Source organism: Petaurus breviceps, unplaced genomic scaffold (genome assembly GCF_028583685.1).
Source record: "Petaurus breviceps papuanus isolate PSGF00001 unplaced genomic scaffold, PetGlider_PUasm1.0 90397, whole genome shotgun sequence".
Lineage (NCBI taxonomy): Eukaryota > Metazoa > Chordata > Mammalia > Diprotodontia > Petauridae > Petaurus > Petaurus breviceps.
In genome coordinates, this window is record NW_027187239.1 from 802,135 (window position 1) to 815,346 (window position 13,212).

A 13,212-nucleotide genomic window follows, 5' to 3' on the forward strand; every position below is an offset into this window, starting at 1 on the left:
TCTCTGTCTGTCTGTCTGTGTCTCCCTCCACCTCCCCCATATCTCTCTGTCTGTCTGTCTGTGTCTCCCTCCACCTTGCCCATATCTCTCTGTCTCTCTCTCAACATTCCTTGAGGTGGACTATTATCTCTTTATTTCCTAAGAAAAGTAGCAAGCCAGGTGCCCATTTGGGGGGGGTTGAGGAGTCAGGAGATCATGTGCCGAGCTCCTATCTTCTTCCTGGGCTGTACACAACCTGTGGGCACAGAAGAGACCGCTAGGAACAGAACACACTCTGCACCCCTTTCTGTCTGAGGCTTTCCTCTTCTGCCCCCACTTCTACGGACATTAGGTCCTAACTCTTCTCTGACCAGGGCTAGGCAAAAGAACTCTAAGGGTAAGGAAAGGAGTCTCAATAGTAGGGCCCCAGGGCCCCTTACCAGCTCAGGATGGGGCATACAGGGTAGAAAAGCCTTGAGTGTGAGGGGTGTCTCTGTAGAAGGGATCCAGAGCCGTCAGAGTTCTGCATGGAGAGAGATATCCCAGGAGAACAAGGTGGGGAGGAGCCCAGGTTTAGAGCTGGAACCCAGAGACCAGAGAGCACACCCCCCTCATTTTACAGATGGAGAAACTGAGGTCCAAAGAGAGGATGTGACATGCCCATAGGAAATAAATGCCATAGCTGGGATACCAACCCAGGTCTTCTCACTCCAAATAGGGGAGGAGTAGGTGTGGGCAGAGACAGGAAACCAGACCTGCCCACAGAAGGCATAATAGACAGGATGGCTGGAGGGCACATGGGGAGCATGGTCAGAAATTAGAAGACAGATAGGGATGAGGCAGAGTCAGAACAGAGGCAAGCCCTGGGCACCCACCTGCCCACGTGGGGGTGTGACCTCCGAAGGGTTTCAGTCGGATTGTGGTAACTCTCTATGTTATGCGGAGGGATAGGATGGTTAATCCCATAGCCTCCAGGCTGCTGGGGCTGGATTCCTCCTCTAGTCCAACCTTCCCGGTCCAGCCCCTTGGGAATATTCTCAAAGTATCTGTAGGAACAGACAAAGGCAGAGGTCCAACTTTGACCTGGAACCCAGCGGGGTGCAGTGGGGAGGGGCAGGGGGGATGGGAGGAGGGAGAGGAGAGCGAGATTAGGAGCATATTGAGGGGCCCCATTGTCAGGATGTGTAACAGCCCCCTGGAGGAGGTGGGGGGAGGGGTGGTGAGTCACAAAGAGCTCTCTGAGGCTCAAGGCTTAGGGCAGAGGGAGTCCTGGAGCCCGGGCTAATCTTGGAGCAGGGGACAAAGGGCTGGGTGGGAGCTGGCAAAGCCAGGCAGAGTCTAGGAGGCTGTTATTTCTTTCCCACTTGGGGAGATGATGAGTCCTGGGCTAGACCTTAGGGCTAAGGCTTTCCCGAGCCCAGAGAACTGGGAAGGGACAAGCAAGAGCTCGTGGGAGCAGACCAATTCCTGATTCTCTCTGGGAAAGTCCCAGCTGGGAGGGGATTCTCTAGAATCCCCTTTGTTGATAGGAGTAAAAAGTGAGGTTCAGAAAGGGCACGTGAGCAGACCTAAGTCACACAGTACTTTAGGAGAAAGGTTAGGACCAGAACTCAGATCTACTCGGTTCTGACCCAGAAGCCTTTCTCCATAATGGAACCAGGGCTTCTTTATCATATTCCCACTGGCAGTAGGGACACAGGAATTGCCATGGAAGGGAAGTGGAAGAGGAAGGCAGGGTTGCATCTCTGGCTTCTCAAGCCTAGGGAAGGATGGGGATATCCATTCAGTCCCCAGCATAGTGATGCCACTTAGGACAGTGACTCTGAGTTCCCCAATGGGTGGAGAAAGTTCACACCTTCCCCAAACTTCGTCCTTGGGAAAAATAAGAGGTGTTAAGGAGGAGAGTCCCTCTTCTTGACTCTAGGGGGGCAGGGGCAGGGAAGGATACTCAGGGATGTACAGACGTACTTGGAGGGGGAGCAGCTCACCTTTGATTGTAGGTGGTCAGAAACCTATGATCAGGGTCCGGGGGACCTCGGTTATAGCCGGGATTGTTGGTGCTGAAGCCAGAGGGCTCCTGTGATGAGAGGGGGTGGTGACAGTGTGTAAGAAGAATGGGGAGGAAGGCAATTAGGCACAGAAAGAAGAGTGAAGCACTGACCTTGGCCCCCAGAGTCTCCCGTCCCAGCAAGGCATTGGTGGTCTGGGGCATCCACTGCATGCCCTGGTACTGGCGGTGACTCATGCTGCTAGCTTCAGAGATACCAGGAGGGCCAGTGGATGTAGTCTGCAGGTCAGGGAAAGAACCCAGGATGAAAGCCTGAGGGAGGTGTCCAGGCATGGGCAGATGGGCGGAGGGGCTGTAAAGTTAGGCTTTTATGGAGGACAGGGAGGGAAGGGAAGACAGACCGATAGACAGAGGCACAGAGGCAGAGACAGACAGATACATACACAGAGAGAGAGAGACACAGAAAGATGAAAGACAGAGACTGAGACAAAGACAGAGAGGCAGAATCATAGTAGAAAGATAGGTAGAAAGACTGAGGAGTGAACAATAGAGTGTGAGTAACCCCACCCCCCTCCAGGGCACTTTGGTCTTTGTATCAGCCCAGTGCCCCCCACTCAGTTATTCAGTGCTTGTTGACTGATAGATTGAAAAGTGGTAGAAAAGAGGCAGGGGAACGGAGAGGAAGAGCGCCTGGAGAGAGGCAGCCAGGGAGGAGGTGGAAGAAAAAGGTCAGTCAGTCTGTGGGCACAGGCATACTAATGATAACTAGCATTTATACGGCGTCCTTTACAATTATTATCTCTAATTCTCAAAGCAGCCCTGGGAGGTGGTGGCTATGTATTGCCCCCATTTTAGAGAAAAAGAAACTAAGGTTTAGGATCTTGAATTTCTGAGGCCAGATTTGAGCTCAGGTCTATGTGGACTCCAAACCCTTGGATCTGTCCATGGTACCACATAGTTGCCCCCGTAGTCAGAAGAAAAGGAGGAGAGGAAGGGCAGAAAGACAAGCAGGGACGGGAAGAGGGAAATAAGACCGGCAGACAGAGGTCAGTGAAAGAAGCCTCAGAGCCAGTCCCAGGGGCTGCTTACTGGAGGAAGGACCTTCTCTTTCAGCCGGCTGAAGCCTGTCTCTCTCTCAGCACCTTTGGCCAGCACAGGTAAATACTCATCCCCCTGGAGAAAGAGGAAATGCCAGAAACCTTGAGAGCTACAGAAGCACCCCTCTCCCTCTGCCTCCTGCACCTTCCGCACACATTCCCTGTAGGAATTCTCAACACCTCCTGGGGTCATCCTCCTGCCCCAGACAAAGGGACAGCTTCCCAAGTCACTTCCCATGGTCTCCTTCCCTCCCCATCCTCTCATCCAGTTGCCCTCCTTCCCCCTTCCCCTTCCCATCTCCTTCCTCCTCTTTCTTCTCCCTTCTTACGTGTGGGGTGGTCTTGGGGCCATAATCTGCCCTGGTAGTGCTTCTACTGGGAGGAGGCAGCTGAAAGAGACCCCCGAGAGACCCAGCAGGGATATCAGGTTATCACTCTCTGGTCTAGACTGGGAGCTCTATGAGGTCAGAGCCTGGGTCTATCACTCCCTCCACTGCCCTTCTCTTCCTAGCAGAAGCAGCACTGTGACTGGTCCGTTTTGTTCTGCACAGAGCTATTGCCTCTTTCTTGCTTAGAGCTAGGGGCCCAAAGAGCCACACTGGCCTACCCACCCTCATAGAGTTTACATTCTAATGGGGAAGTGGGGAGAGCAAGGACACAGATAACCCACCAAGGTCTTAAACAAAGGAAATCGGGTTAGCTAGGTGGCACAGTGAGTAGAGCACTGGCCCTAGAGTCAGGAGGACTTGAGTTCAAATCCGGCCTCAGACACTTAGCACAAAAACTAGCTGTGCGACCTTGGGCAAGTCACTTAACCCCAATTGCAATCCCCCCCCCAAAAAAAAGGGCAAAAAAAAAAAAACAAAGGAAATCAAAGTAAGTGCCAGGCCTGGCTATTGTTTCTGTTGGTGGGTTCTCCTGTGGCCATTTGGGGACAGCCCTATTTGCTTGTTTGTTTATAGTTTTGCTTTAGTCATGGATGGGGGGGGGGGTGCCCTTGGCTTATGACAGAGGGCGAAGGGATGTTGGACACCATCTTATTTTGCAGAGGAAGAAACTGAGTCCCACAGAGGGGAAGGAACTGGTGGATCAGGAACTGGATCCCCTCCCCAACCTCACCCCTTCCCCTAAAGTGGCTTGAGAAAGATGTGTTGAATTATTCAAGGAGAGGTGGGATGGGGAGGAAAAGGATAAAGGCCAGTCCTCTCTGGGGAGGAGCAGAGGCCTGGTCTTGGGGGCAGGGTGAGAGAGAGGAGAAGGAGGAGCCTGTGGGGAAGGCCCCTCTGGGAACTTCCCAACTCAGAGCCCTGGGAATGGGCGATATAATGGGGGCTAGAGAAGGGACTGGGGAGGTGGTCTGCAATAACTCACAGGATCTCCAGGGAGGGGCTGATAGGCTATGGGATTCATGGTGGTCTGTTCTGTAAAGCCCGTCTCCTCCTTGGCACCAATTGTCTTCTTTTGAAGTAAATCTGGAAAGGACTTACATAGCATGGGCTTGCCTGGCCTCCTAGGGGCACCGGGAGGGCCCCAGGGCCACGCCACCAGTGACCAAGAAGTGCTATGTCTGGGTGGCCACCAGATGCCCTCATCCCCAACAAGGCAAATGCTTTGTTTGCCCTGCTGGGGCCATTTCAGATGGGAAAAGGGTATATCTGTCTTCTATTCCAACTCTGCTGAGGAAGCATAATCTCTCTAAGGTTTTCCTTTTCCCTCTTCTCCTCCTTCGATAGCCCAAATCCCTTTGTTGTAGTCTTGGAATCTCAGAGTGGGAAGAGAGGCCCAAGGCCTGACAAGTAGTGACCCCAGGATTTAAGCCTGGGTCCTTGTCTAACTCAGAATCCCTCCAAGACCTGGCTCAGGATTCCCTTTTACCACATGCCACGTCATTGGGCTCCCAGTCTCCAGCTGAACCCCTCCTGGGCAGGGAACCTACAGCCTGGGCTTATTTCCAGGATGGATGGGATAGCCAGGAGGGGGGGGGGGGCCTGGGCTGAGCTCTGGGGCAGCGGAGGGCCACATCTGTAGAGCTTCATACCTGGTGGGGCTGGGACTTCATGTCGGTACTTGGAAACATATTCTGAGGTCATAAACTTGGGGCCCTAAAGTACCAAAAAGGAAAAATCAGTGGGGGCACCAATTCCAGACAGCTACCTACCATCACCACTCCCAGGTCAGCCCTGGCTCTTCTCACCACCCTTCCGCCAACTCTGGTCACCCAAAAGGGACCAGAAAATGGGCTATTGAGGGTGGGGGACCAGAGTCTTGCCCGTATCTGGGGAAACTCAAGCTAGTCCCATTTCACAAACCCTCTCCCTTCCCTCAGATGCTAGTTTCCCCCAAATTCCACCATTACTGATTATTTTTTTTGCTGGAGGGTCAAGCTCCTATGGAAGGAAACAGCAGTAATCCTGTTACTGGGGGGAGGGCTGTTACTTGGCTATCAGTCATGGCTACATGAGAATGAACTAGTCTTTCTGGCCTTTCCTGGGATAGCTAGTTGGGAGCAGGTTTGAAGGAAGGGTGGGAGAACAGCCCAATTTACAATCTCCTGACATGTAGGAGGGGTTTCCTTGGACCTTACTCTGCTCTTGACCTGGCAATCCAGGATCCTGGCAGCATCGTTTTGTAGCCCATAGACCACAGAACTTACCCAGATCACTGAACCCAACCCCCGAATTTTACAGAGGCCAGAGGGAGGAAGGGGTTTGCTCAGGGTCACAAAGTCATAGAGCCTGGCTTCAAATGCACATCTTCTGACTTGAACTCCAGCACTCTAAATCTTTCTCAGTTGGGCCGAGAAACCCCTTAAGGAATCCCATAAGCTCTAGAAAAGCTACCTTTTCACCCTCATCATTATTACTAGTAAGAACAGTGAGCATTTATATGATGATAAACATGTGTTGTCTCATCTGATCCTCACAACTAGGAGGTAAGTGGCGTTATTATCCCCATTTTGCAGATGAGGAAACTGAGGCTTGAAGGAGTAAAGGGCCGTAGAGTTAGGAAGTGTCTGACCCAGGATTTAAATTTGCAGGTCTAGTGGAATATTCACAACACAGACCCCCTCTCACTGCCTGGTTTCATTCTGAGGGCCTCCTTTCTTCTCCACGAGGTCCCCTAGGAGTGGTTGCTAGGAAGCATGGTCTGAGCCCAGGCCCCAAGTTGCGGCCCTCTGACACCCACCAGCCTGAAAGGTCCTTTCCCTGCCCTGCTGGTCCTAGAAGGCAGCAGCCTGCAGCCTGAGGCACCCAACTCACATATCTGTAATTCTCCACGTCACAACTTCCTTTGCCCACAGACTGGTGGAGGACAGGCACAGTCTTGGGTTCTAATCCTGGGACGACCTGTGAGCCATGATCCTGGGTGTTGAAATGGACTTTCTTGACCTGGGAGGAGGCAAAGAAGCCGCAGTTACCCCCAGGGCAGAGCAAGGCCTACAGCCACCTGAGACCTCAGAGCAGGGTATCCTTACTTTCCCAATCAATAAAATGGGGGAATTGGCCTGGACCCCTCTGGTCCTTTCTGGCTCTGATCCCCGAGCTCTGCAGGCCTCTAGATTCCTGTGGATGAGGGCCCCTGAGAAGCTGAGGAAGGAGGACGGTTTGGGGGGTGGACTCGGGCTGCCTCCCAGAGGTACCCCGCCGACCACCCGCGTAGTAGGGGCTCAGGAAGAAGCCCAGAGAGCTCACCTCTTTGGAAGGGGAGCAGGAGTGGGTTTTCTCACGAGCATAGCCAGAGCCAGGCTGATAGACGCTCCAGGGCAGTGGGTGCCTGCCATCGGGCAGCTCCATGGGGCGGTAGCTCTGAGTAAACATTGACTGAGCGTTATCCTTAATTTGTTCTCTGTGGCAGGGCAGAAAGAGATCCAGGTTGCTGGTTAGAGATCGTGGATGATAAGCAAGGGAGAGAACCCCCCCCCCATAAATCGAGAACTGGCTGGTTCAGGTAAAGCCAGAGCCATTCCAGGCTTGACCCCACAGGGGCTTTCTGTCCTGGGATAGGGAGATCTATGGCTTGCCAGAAGCCTCCACTGTAGCCCCTCCTCCCCCATTTCCCAAGGTCCTTTCCCCTATCAATACAGAAGGCCTTAAAATTTATGTCTTTTCTCTCTCAGGAGCTAAATGAGCACCTTGCTATGGGCTGCTATTCTCCCCATTTCCCAGATGAGGAAATGGAGGCTCAGCCACCTGGCTAACAATAGCATCAGAGGAAGGATCCTAATTCATCAATCAATAAGCATTTATTAAACACCTACTATGTGCCAGATTCTGTTAAAGCACTAAAGATATAAAAAAGGCAACAGAAATTCCCTGCCCTCAAGGAGTTTGCAATCTAATGGGGCACCCATTAAGACCCCGAGCTTTTTAACTCCCAAATCCAGCTTCATAGGACTTTGAGTCAAAAGGCCTTCAGAGGTCACTGAGGGTTCCTCCTCTGTTTTAGAGGACAGGGAAGTTAACACTCAGAATGCTTCCTCCCCTAACAAGCAGGAGCGTCAGCATTTGAAATCGGATCCCTCATTCGGAGAGGAATGGTAAAAGGAGGGGGGTGAAGGCCTACCCTGCAGCAGGATTATCCAGGATGTCCAAGCTGGGCTGGTAGTTGATCATAGGTCGGTAATTTGACTGGTATCCAGCACCCTTGTGCTGACCAACTTGAGGTTTGAAGCCCTCCCGACCTGCCAGAGAGGAAGGGACATCATGCCTTGGTGAGAGGAGGCTCCCAGGGCTGACACTAGAAGCCTCAGTCCCAGAGTCCCAGAGAGGCTCTCTGGGCTGGTTCAGGGTCCGACTAAAAGAGGGCCTGTGTGTCACTGATAGGCAGAGGGCTGTTATGAAGGAGTCCAGGTGATGGTGTGGGGGTCAGTGGATAGGCTTAGGGAGCCAATGGAGACAGGCTGACTCGATCAAGGTCCTTCCCTGAGGGACGACAGAGGCCACTGATGCTGCCCCTGACTTCCAGTCCATTCCACCAACCCCATAGGACCTAGTCACAATCAGCATCTCAGTCTACCTCACCACAAAGGGTGGCCCAAGATCTTAACTTTCCTGGGCCACCTGAGACTTGGGCTCTCCTCAACTGGCCAGAGCCCACCCTTTGGGGAACAGCCATGAGTGGAGCTTTATTTCCTCAGATCAAACAAAGACATGACCCAGAGCATGACAATGAAACAAATGTGTGCAAGTTTTCTTATACCCTACTTATGTGGGCAGCTAGGCGGTGTGGCAGACAGAGTGCTGGGCCTAGAGTTAGGAAGACTCATCTTGAGTTCAAATCTGACCTCAGCTGTGTGACCCTGGGTAAGTCACTTGACCCTGTTTGCCTCAGTTTCCTCATCTGTAAAATGATCTGGAGAAGAAATTGGCAAACCATTCCAATATCTTTGCCAAGAAAACCCCAAATGGGTCATGAAGAAGCAAACAGGACTGAAAAATCAACAGTTGTATGAGTGACTTTGCCCGCTCGGTTGGCACATTATTCAGTAAGTCCAAGAAGCTCCCTCCTGGATTTGCAGAGGATGCTGCAGATGATGCTGGCTTGATCAACTTGTTGATTAGTTTTGCTGAATTGATTTCCCCTCCTTTTTCTTCTTTGTCATAAGGGGCAGCTCTCTGGGAGTGGGAAGAGGTACACCAGAGGGCGTGAGTGGGATTAAAAGCAAGATACCAACAAACTAGTAAAAAATAAACCTTGCATTCAGTTTAAGATGGGCGTGGTTCCGACCTTGCTCCTTGAAATCCTGAATGTGACCCTCATGGACATGGGCCAGGAAGGTCTGCTCCCTCTAAGCTACAGTGACCAACCAGGTCAGTGGTGGCATAACATGGAGTCCACAGGTGGAGGTGATTAGGGTGGGTGGGTCAGTCCTCCGAATGGGGTGACAAGGGCAGTGGTCCAGAGGCAACTTTTGATTGGTCATTGGGATGGGGAAAGAAGTCACGGGACCCAAGTGATGGGCTCCCAAGGACAGGACTGCTGCAGCATGAGCTGGGAAAGACCTCAGAGGCCATTGAGGCCATATTAGAGATGGGCAGAGATTGAGAGCCCAGAGATTAAATGATCTGCCAAGAGTCACAGGGACAGGATCTGGAGCCAGTTTTGACCCCAAAGCCAGCCCCCTTTCCACTCTGCCACACCGTACTGCTCTGGGTCTCAGAGTGTTAGGGTTTGGGTGGCAATGGTGCCTCTGCACAACCCAAATTCTGAAGCTCAGCCTGATGGGGGCAGAGAAGCAATGGGACAGAGCTGGGGGGATGGTGATGAGCCAAGTTCCACTGCCCCCCCCCCAATCGAAGATCTGCTTCCTGCCCTGTACCCTGAGGGGAGGACAGAGGAGATGGTGGCCTGAGGGACTGCAGAGGGAGAACCCTTACTGTAGGCTGTGCAGTAGCTGGTGGCATAGAATTTCAGGGGGTCTGCACAGCCCCCTGAACTCATCTTCACATAAGGGGAAACAACACCCAGGGGCAGTTTGCCCATCATGGTGGCAGCAGGAACTGGGCACCAGGACCACCTAGGAAAGGAGAGACATGTAACAGGTATCAACAACTGATGCTGGGCTTGCCACCTCCCACCTCTGCACCTTTGCCCTGGCAGTCCCTAATGCCTGAAATGTATTCCCTCCCTTCTATCCCTTAGAATTCCTAATTTCTTTCAAAATTCTATTCAAGCTTGACCTTAATACAAGCCTTTCCTGATCTCCCAGCTGCCAGTGCTGTCTTCCACCCCCACCCCTTTTATTTATATTTTTCTATATTTGTTAACAGACATGCTGTCTCTCCTGATAAAATAGAAGCCTTGCAAGGGCAGGGACCTTTCTTTTGTCTTTGTCTCCCCATGGGGGCGGGGAGGGGGAGAACCTAGCATAATGTATGGCATACAGAGGGACATGCTTATTGATTGATTGATCTAGCCTAATCCCTTCCTTTTACAACTGAGGAAACTGAGGCCCAGAGAAAGGATTTATTCAAGTAATGGAGCTACTCAGCAGCAGGGACAGGGTCTGAAGCTAGGTCTGCTGACTGCGAATCACTTGAGGGCAGAAACTCATTATTGCCTTTTTTTTTATACCCGGTGCTTAGCTCAGAAGCTGACATACAGTAGGTGCTTCCTAAATGCCTCTTCCCTTGGCTTTCACTGATTTCTGATTCCAAGCCCAGGGCAGGGTAGTCCACCTAGACCAATGCACTGAACCTGAAGCCAGGAGAGACCTAGGGTTGAATCTTACCCCCAGTGCAAAACTAACTGTAGACCCTGGGCCAGTCATTTCATTGCTGAGTCAGTTTTCTCATCTGTAAAATGGGTATGATCACACCTGCACTGGATACCTCACTGTGTCCTCTGCAAAAGGCGATTATAATAATCACATGGTGGAGCAGGACGGGGGCTGGCTCTGGCTGCAAAGGACTTGGGTTCAAATCTTGCCTCTGACATTTGTTACCCATGTGATTTGGGGCAAGTGATTTGACCTCTCTGGGAACGGGTTTCCTCATCTGTAATAATAGGTGAAGACTAGCCTAGATGACTTCTGATGTCCTTTCCAACTCCAAATCTATGATTCTCCCTCATGAGATTATCAGCAAAGATCAAATGAGGGGAAAAATCGGCTGAATAAATGCTTATCGATTGACTGACATCCTTACAGATATCCGCAGAAGCCTCCATTAGAGCAGGTCCCTTAGGATTTCCCATTAGAATGTGAGAACAAGTTTTTTTTTTTTCTAATTATACCCCCAGGGCTTAGCACTGTGCTTTCTTTGCAAACAGCTGGTGCTTAATAAATGCTTCATTCACTTGCCCTCAAGCCTAACTGCATGAATGGTGGCCATTAGTACTATTTTTCATCAGCTAGAATGGGTGTCCCTTCTATGTCTCTCTGGGGGGTGGGCGTAATTCTGGCCTCTGGAAGATTCTGCATACCAGCTATAGTAGTCTTCCCGCCCAAGAAAGTCTCTAAGTCAGGACTTAGGGACAGACTGGGTTAGATACCCAGGGACCAAGACATCTGGCTAACTGCAGAGGGGCACACCGCCAGAAGCCAGGCTGCCAGGTGATTGCAGGTGAGCCTCTCCTAAGGAAGGGCTGGGGGCTGGGGAGGGCAGGACACAGAAAATGGCAGAGGCCATTTTCTCCAGAACTTTGCAAAGGAGTCTCCTCAGTACTACCCTGTTAGGAAAACACAGCTACTCTTCTCCTTGTTTGACTGGTGAGGGAACTCACACTCAGAGAGGCAAGATAAACCTGCCCACAGTCAGAACTGGTAAAGTGGCATCCAATTCCAGGCCTCCAAAGTGATTTTTCATGACCTCAGACTCCCAAGGTTCCAAAATCCCCGTTGGTGCTCTCTCTAGCCCACACTATGTCGTGTTGGACGTTTGCGTTCTTGTCTCCCCCGCCCCTTGTTGGACTGGAACCTTCTTGAAGGTAGGGACTGGGTCTTCTCCATCTTTGTAGCCAGCCCAGAACCCCAGTTCCTTTAAGGTCTATTGAATTCAAGGAGCAAGTGAATGAAGGGGTAGCTGCCTGCCTTCCAGGGATTCGTGAACTAGAATGCACTTTCCTGTTGGCCTCACGGGATCTCTGGTCTCTCTCATCACTCCCATGGACCTACTTTTCCTTCTCCCATTTTCCCTCCGGCTTCTGTCCAATCTCCAGCTGCTTCTTGTCTCTAGAGATGCTTCACGGGAGGCGGTACCCAGCCCCCGTTGTCTTACCTGTGCCCTCGTGGCTCTGAGTGACAGGGAGAAGGACTCCCGAGAGGGGCTGGAGCGTCAGGGGAAGGATCTGACTTCAGCAGAAGCTGCAACCAACTGGCTGGCCCTTCCCCAGAGGAGACGGCAGGCTGGGCTGCAACAGCAACAATAAGTTGCTTGGCAACAGGAGCTTAGCAACCAGCTTCCAAACACCTCTGGAATCGGCTTCCCCTAGGGTCCAGAGTGCAGAGAGAGACAGAATGAAGGGGTCTAGATGGATGGACGGGCGAGGGGGCACATCTGCCTGGGGATGTTTGTCAAAGCAACAGCACAAACTCAATTCACTTAACTCTGGTCATTAAGCATCTACCGATTACTACAAATAAAGCCTTGTGTTGCACCCTGAGAGAGCAAACTTTAGATCAGGCTGGGTTCCAGCTCTTCTGAACTTTTTAGTCCAAAAGGGTGCTAAGATCCAAACACAGATAATGCTTATTCCCAATAACAATAATAATGACACATTAAGAGAGGAATAAAGGGCCCCGTGAAGTCTGAGGGCGTTTGTGGAGCTGCTTGAAGGAGGTTCTATTTGAGGTGGGTTTAAATGAGGGAGGGGTAGTAATTACACAGGCAAAGGAAAGGGAGGGTATTTTTTTTTGGAGGGGGGAGGGCAGGGCAATTGGGGTTAAGTGACTTGCCCAAGATCACGTGGCTAGTAAGTGTTAAGTGTCTGAGGCCGATTTGAACTCAGGTCCTCCTGACTCCAGGGCTGGTGCTCTATTCACTGCGCCACCTAGCCACCCAGGAAAATGCAAGGTGTGTTTGGCAGGAAAACGACTGCTCCCTCACATAGAAAATTAGCAGAGAAAAATTGAAATAATATGAGCAAAAGTTAGAACAGTCTTGTGAGATCAGATCAGGGAGGACACTGAAAGCCTTGCAAAGGAGTGGAGAAAACTACAGTAGACCACAAGCCTGTCCCACCCCTGCCCCCGCCAGCCTCCCCAACTGATGATTTTAATTTATTCTGCCCAGATTCATACATCTTAGTAGAACAGACATTTCCTGAGAGCAAAGATGGTATGGTTTCCTCACTTCTGGCTGGTCTCAGTGCTTGGCGCATAGTGGGTGCTTAATAAATGGATGTGAGTTGGTTGGTTGGTTGACTGGAAAGAAACCTGGATTTACTGGGTCCAAGTCCCAGTTCTGCTGTTTTCGGCTTGTGTGCCTTGGACAAGTCCCTTCCACTCTCTGGGCCTCAGTCTGCTCATCTGTAAAGTGAAGACACTTGGACTAGGTGACCTCAGAGGTCCTACCCTTCACCCCCAGTCCATCCAAGCACAGCCCTATCTCCAGATCTCAAAGCAAAGCCCACCTTCCCACCCTCAGCTGGCTCCCCAGGTAGGTGGATGGGGTCAGGTCTCTGGGCTAG

General features: G+C 51.5%; 1 protein-coding gene across 1 annotated transcript; it reads right to left on the bottom strand.

Annotated features, from left to right (window-relative positions):
• Positions 1 to 423: 423 nt before the first annotated feature.
• SAXO4 (stabilizer of axonemal microtubules 4) lies at positions 424 to 9,570 on the bottom strand. Its single transcript, XM_069108533.1, has 12 exons — positions 9,462 to 9,570; positions 7,648 to 7,765; positions 6,777 to 6,930; positions 6,345 to 6,473; positions 5,123 to 5,186; positions 4,456 to 4,556; positions 3,414 to 3,473; positions 3,077 to 3,160; positions 2,141 to 2,266; positions 1,968 to 2,056; positions 855 to 1,025; positions 424 to 502 (listed from the first exon to the last, which is right to left on the bottom strand). The coding sequence occupies exons 1-12, from the start codon at positions 9,568 to 9,570 to the stop codon at positions 424 to 426; spliced, it is 1,284 nt and encodes a 427-aa protein (XP_068964634.1).
• Positions 9,571 to 13,212: the final 3,642 nt, after the last annotated feature.

What these genes read in the sequence shown, in the direction of transcription:
- SAXO4 (XM_069108533.1), bottom strand. Translation starts at nt 9,570, where the DNA reads ATGATGGGCAAACTGCCCCTGGGTGTTGTTTCCCCTTATGTGAAGATG. An exon ending in AGCCCCTCCCTGGAGATCCT is followed by an intron (nt 3,474 to 4,455) that starts GTGAGTTATTGC and finishes GGTCTCTTTCAG; the next exon opens with CTGCCTCCTCCCAGTAGAAG. An exon ending in CTGACCACCTACAATCAAAG is followed by an intron (nt 1,026 to 1,967) that starts GTGAGCTGCTCC and finishes CTGTTCCTACAG; the next exon opens with ATACTTTGAGAATATTCCCA.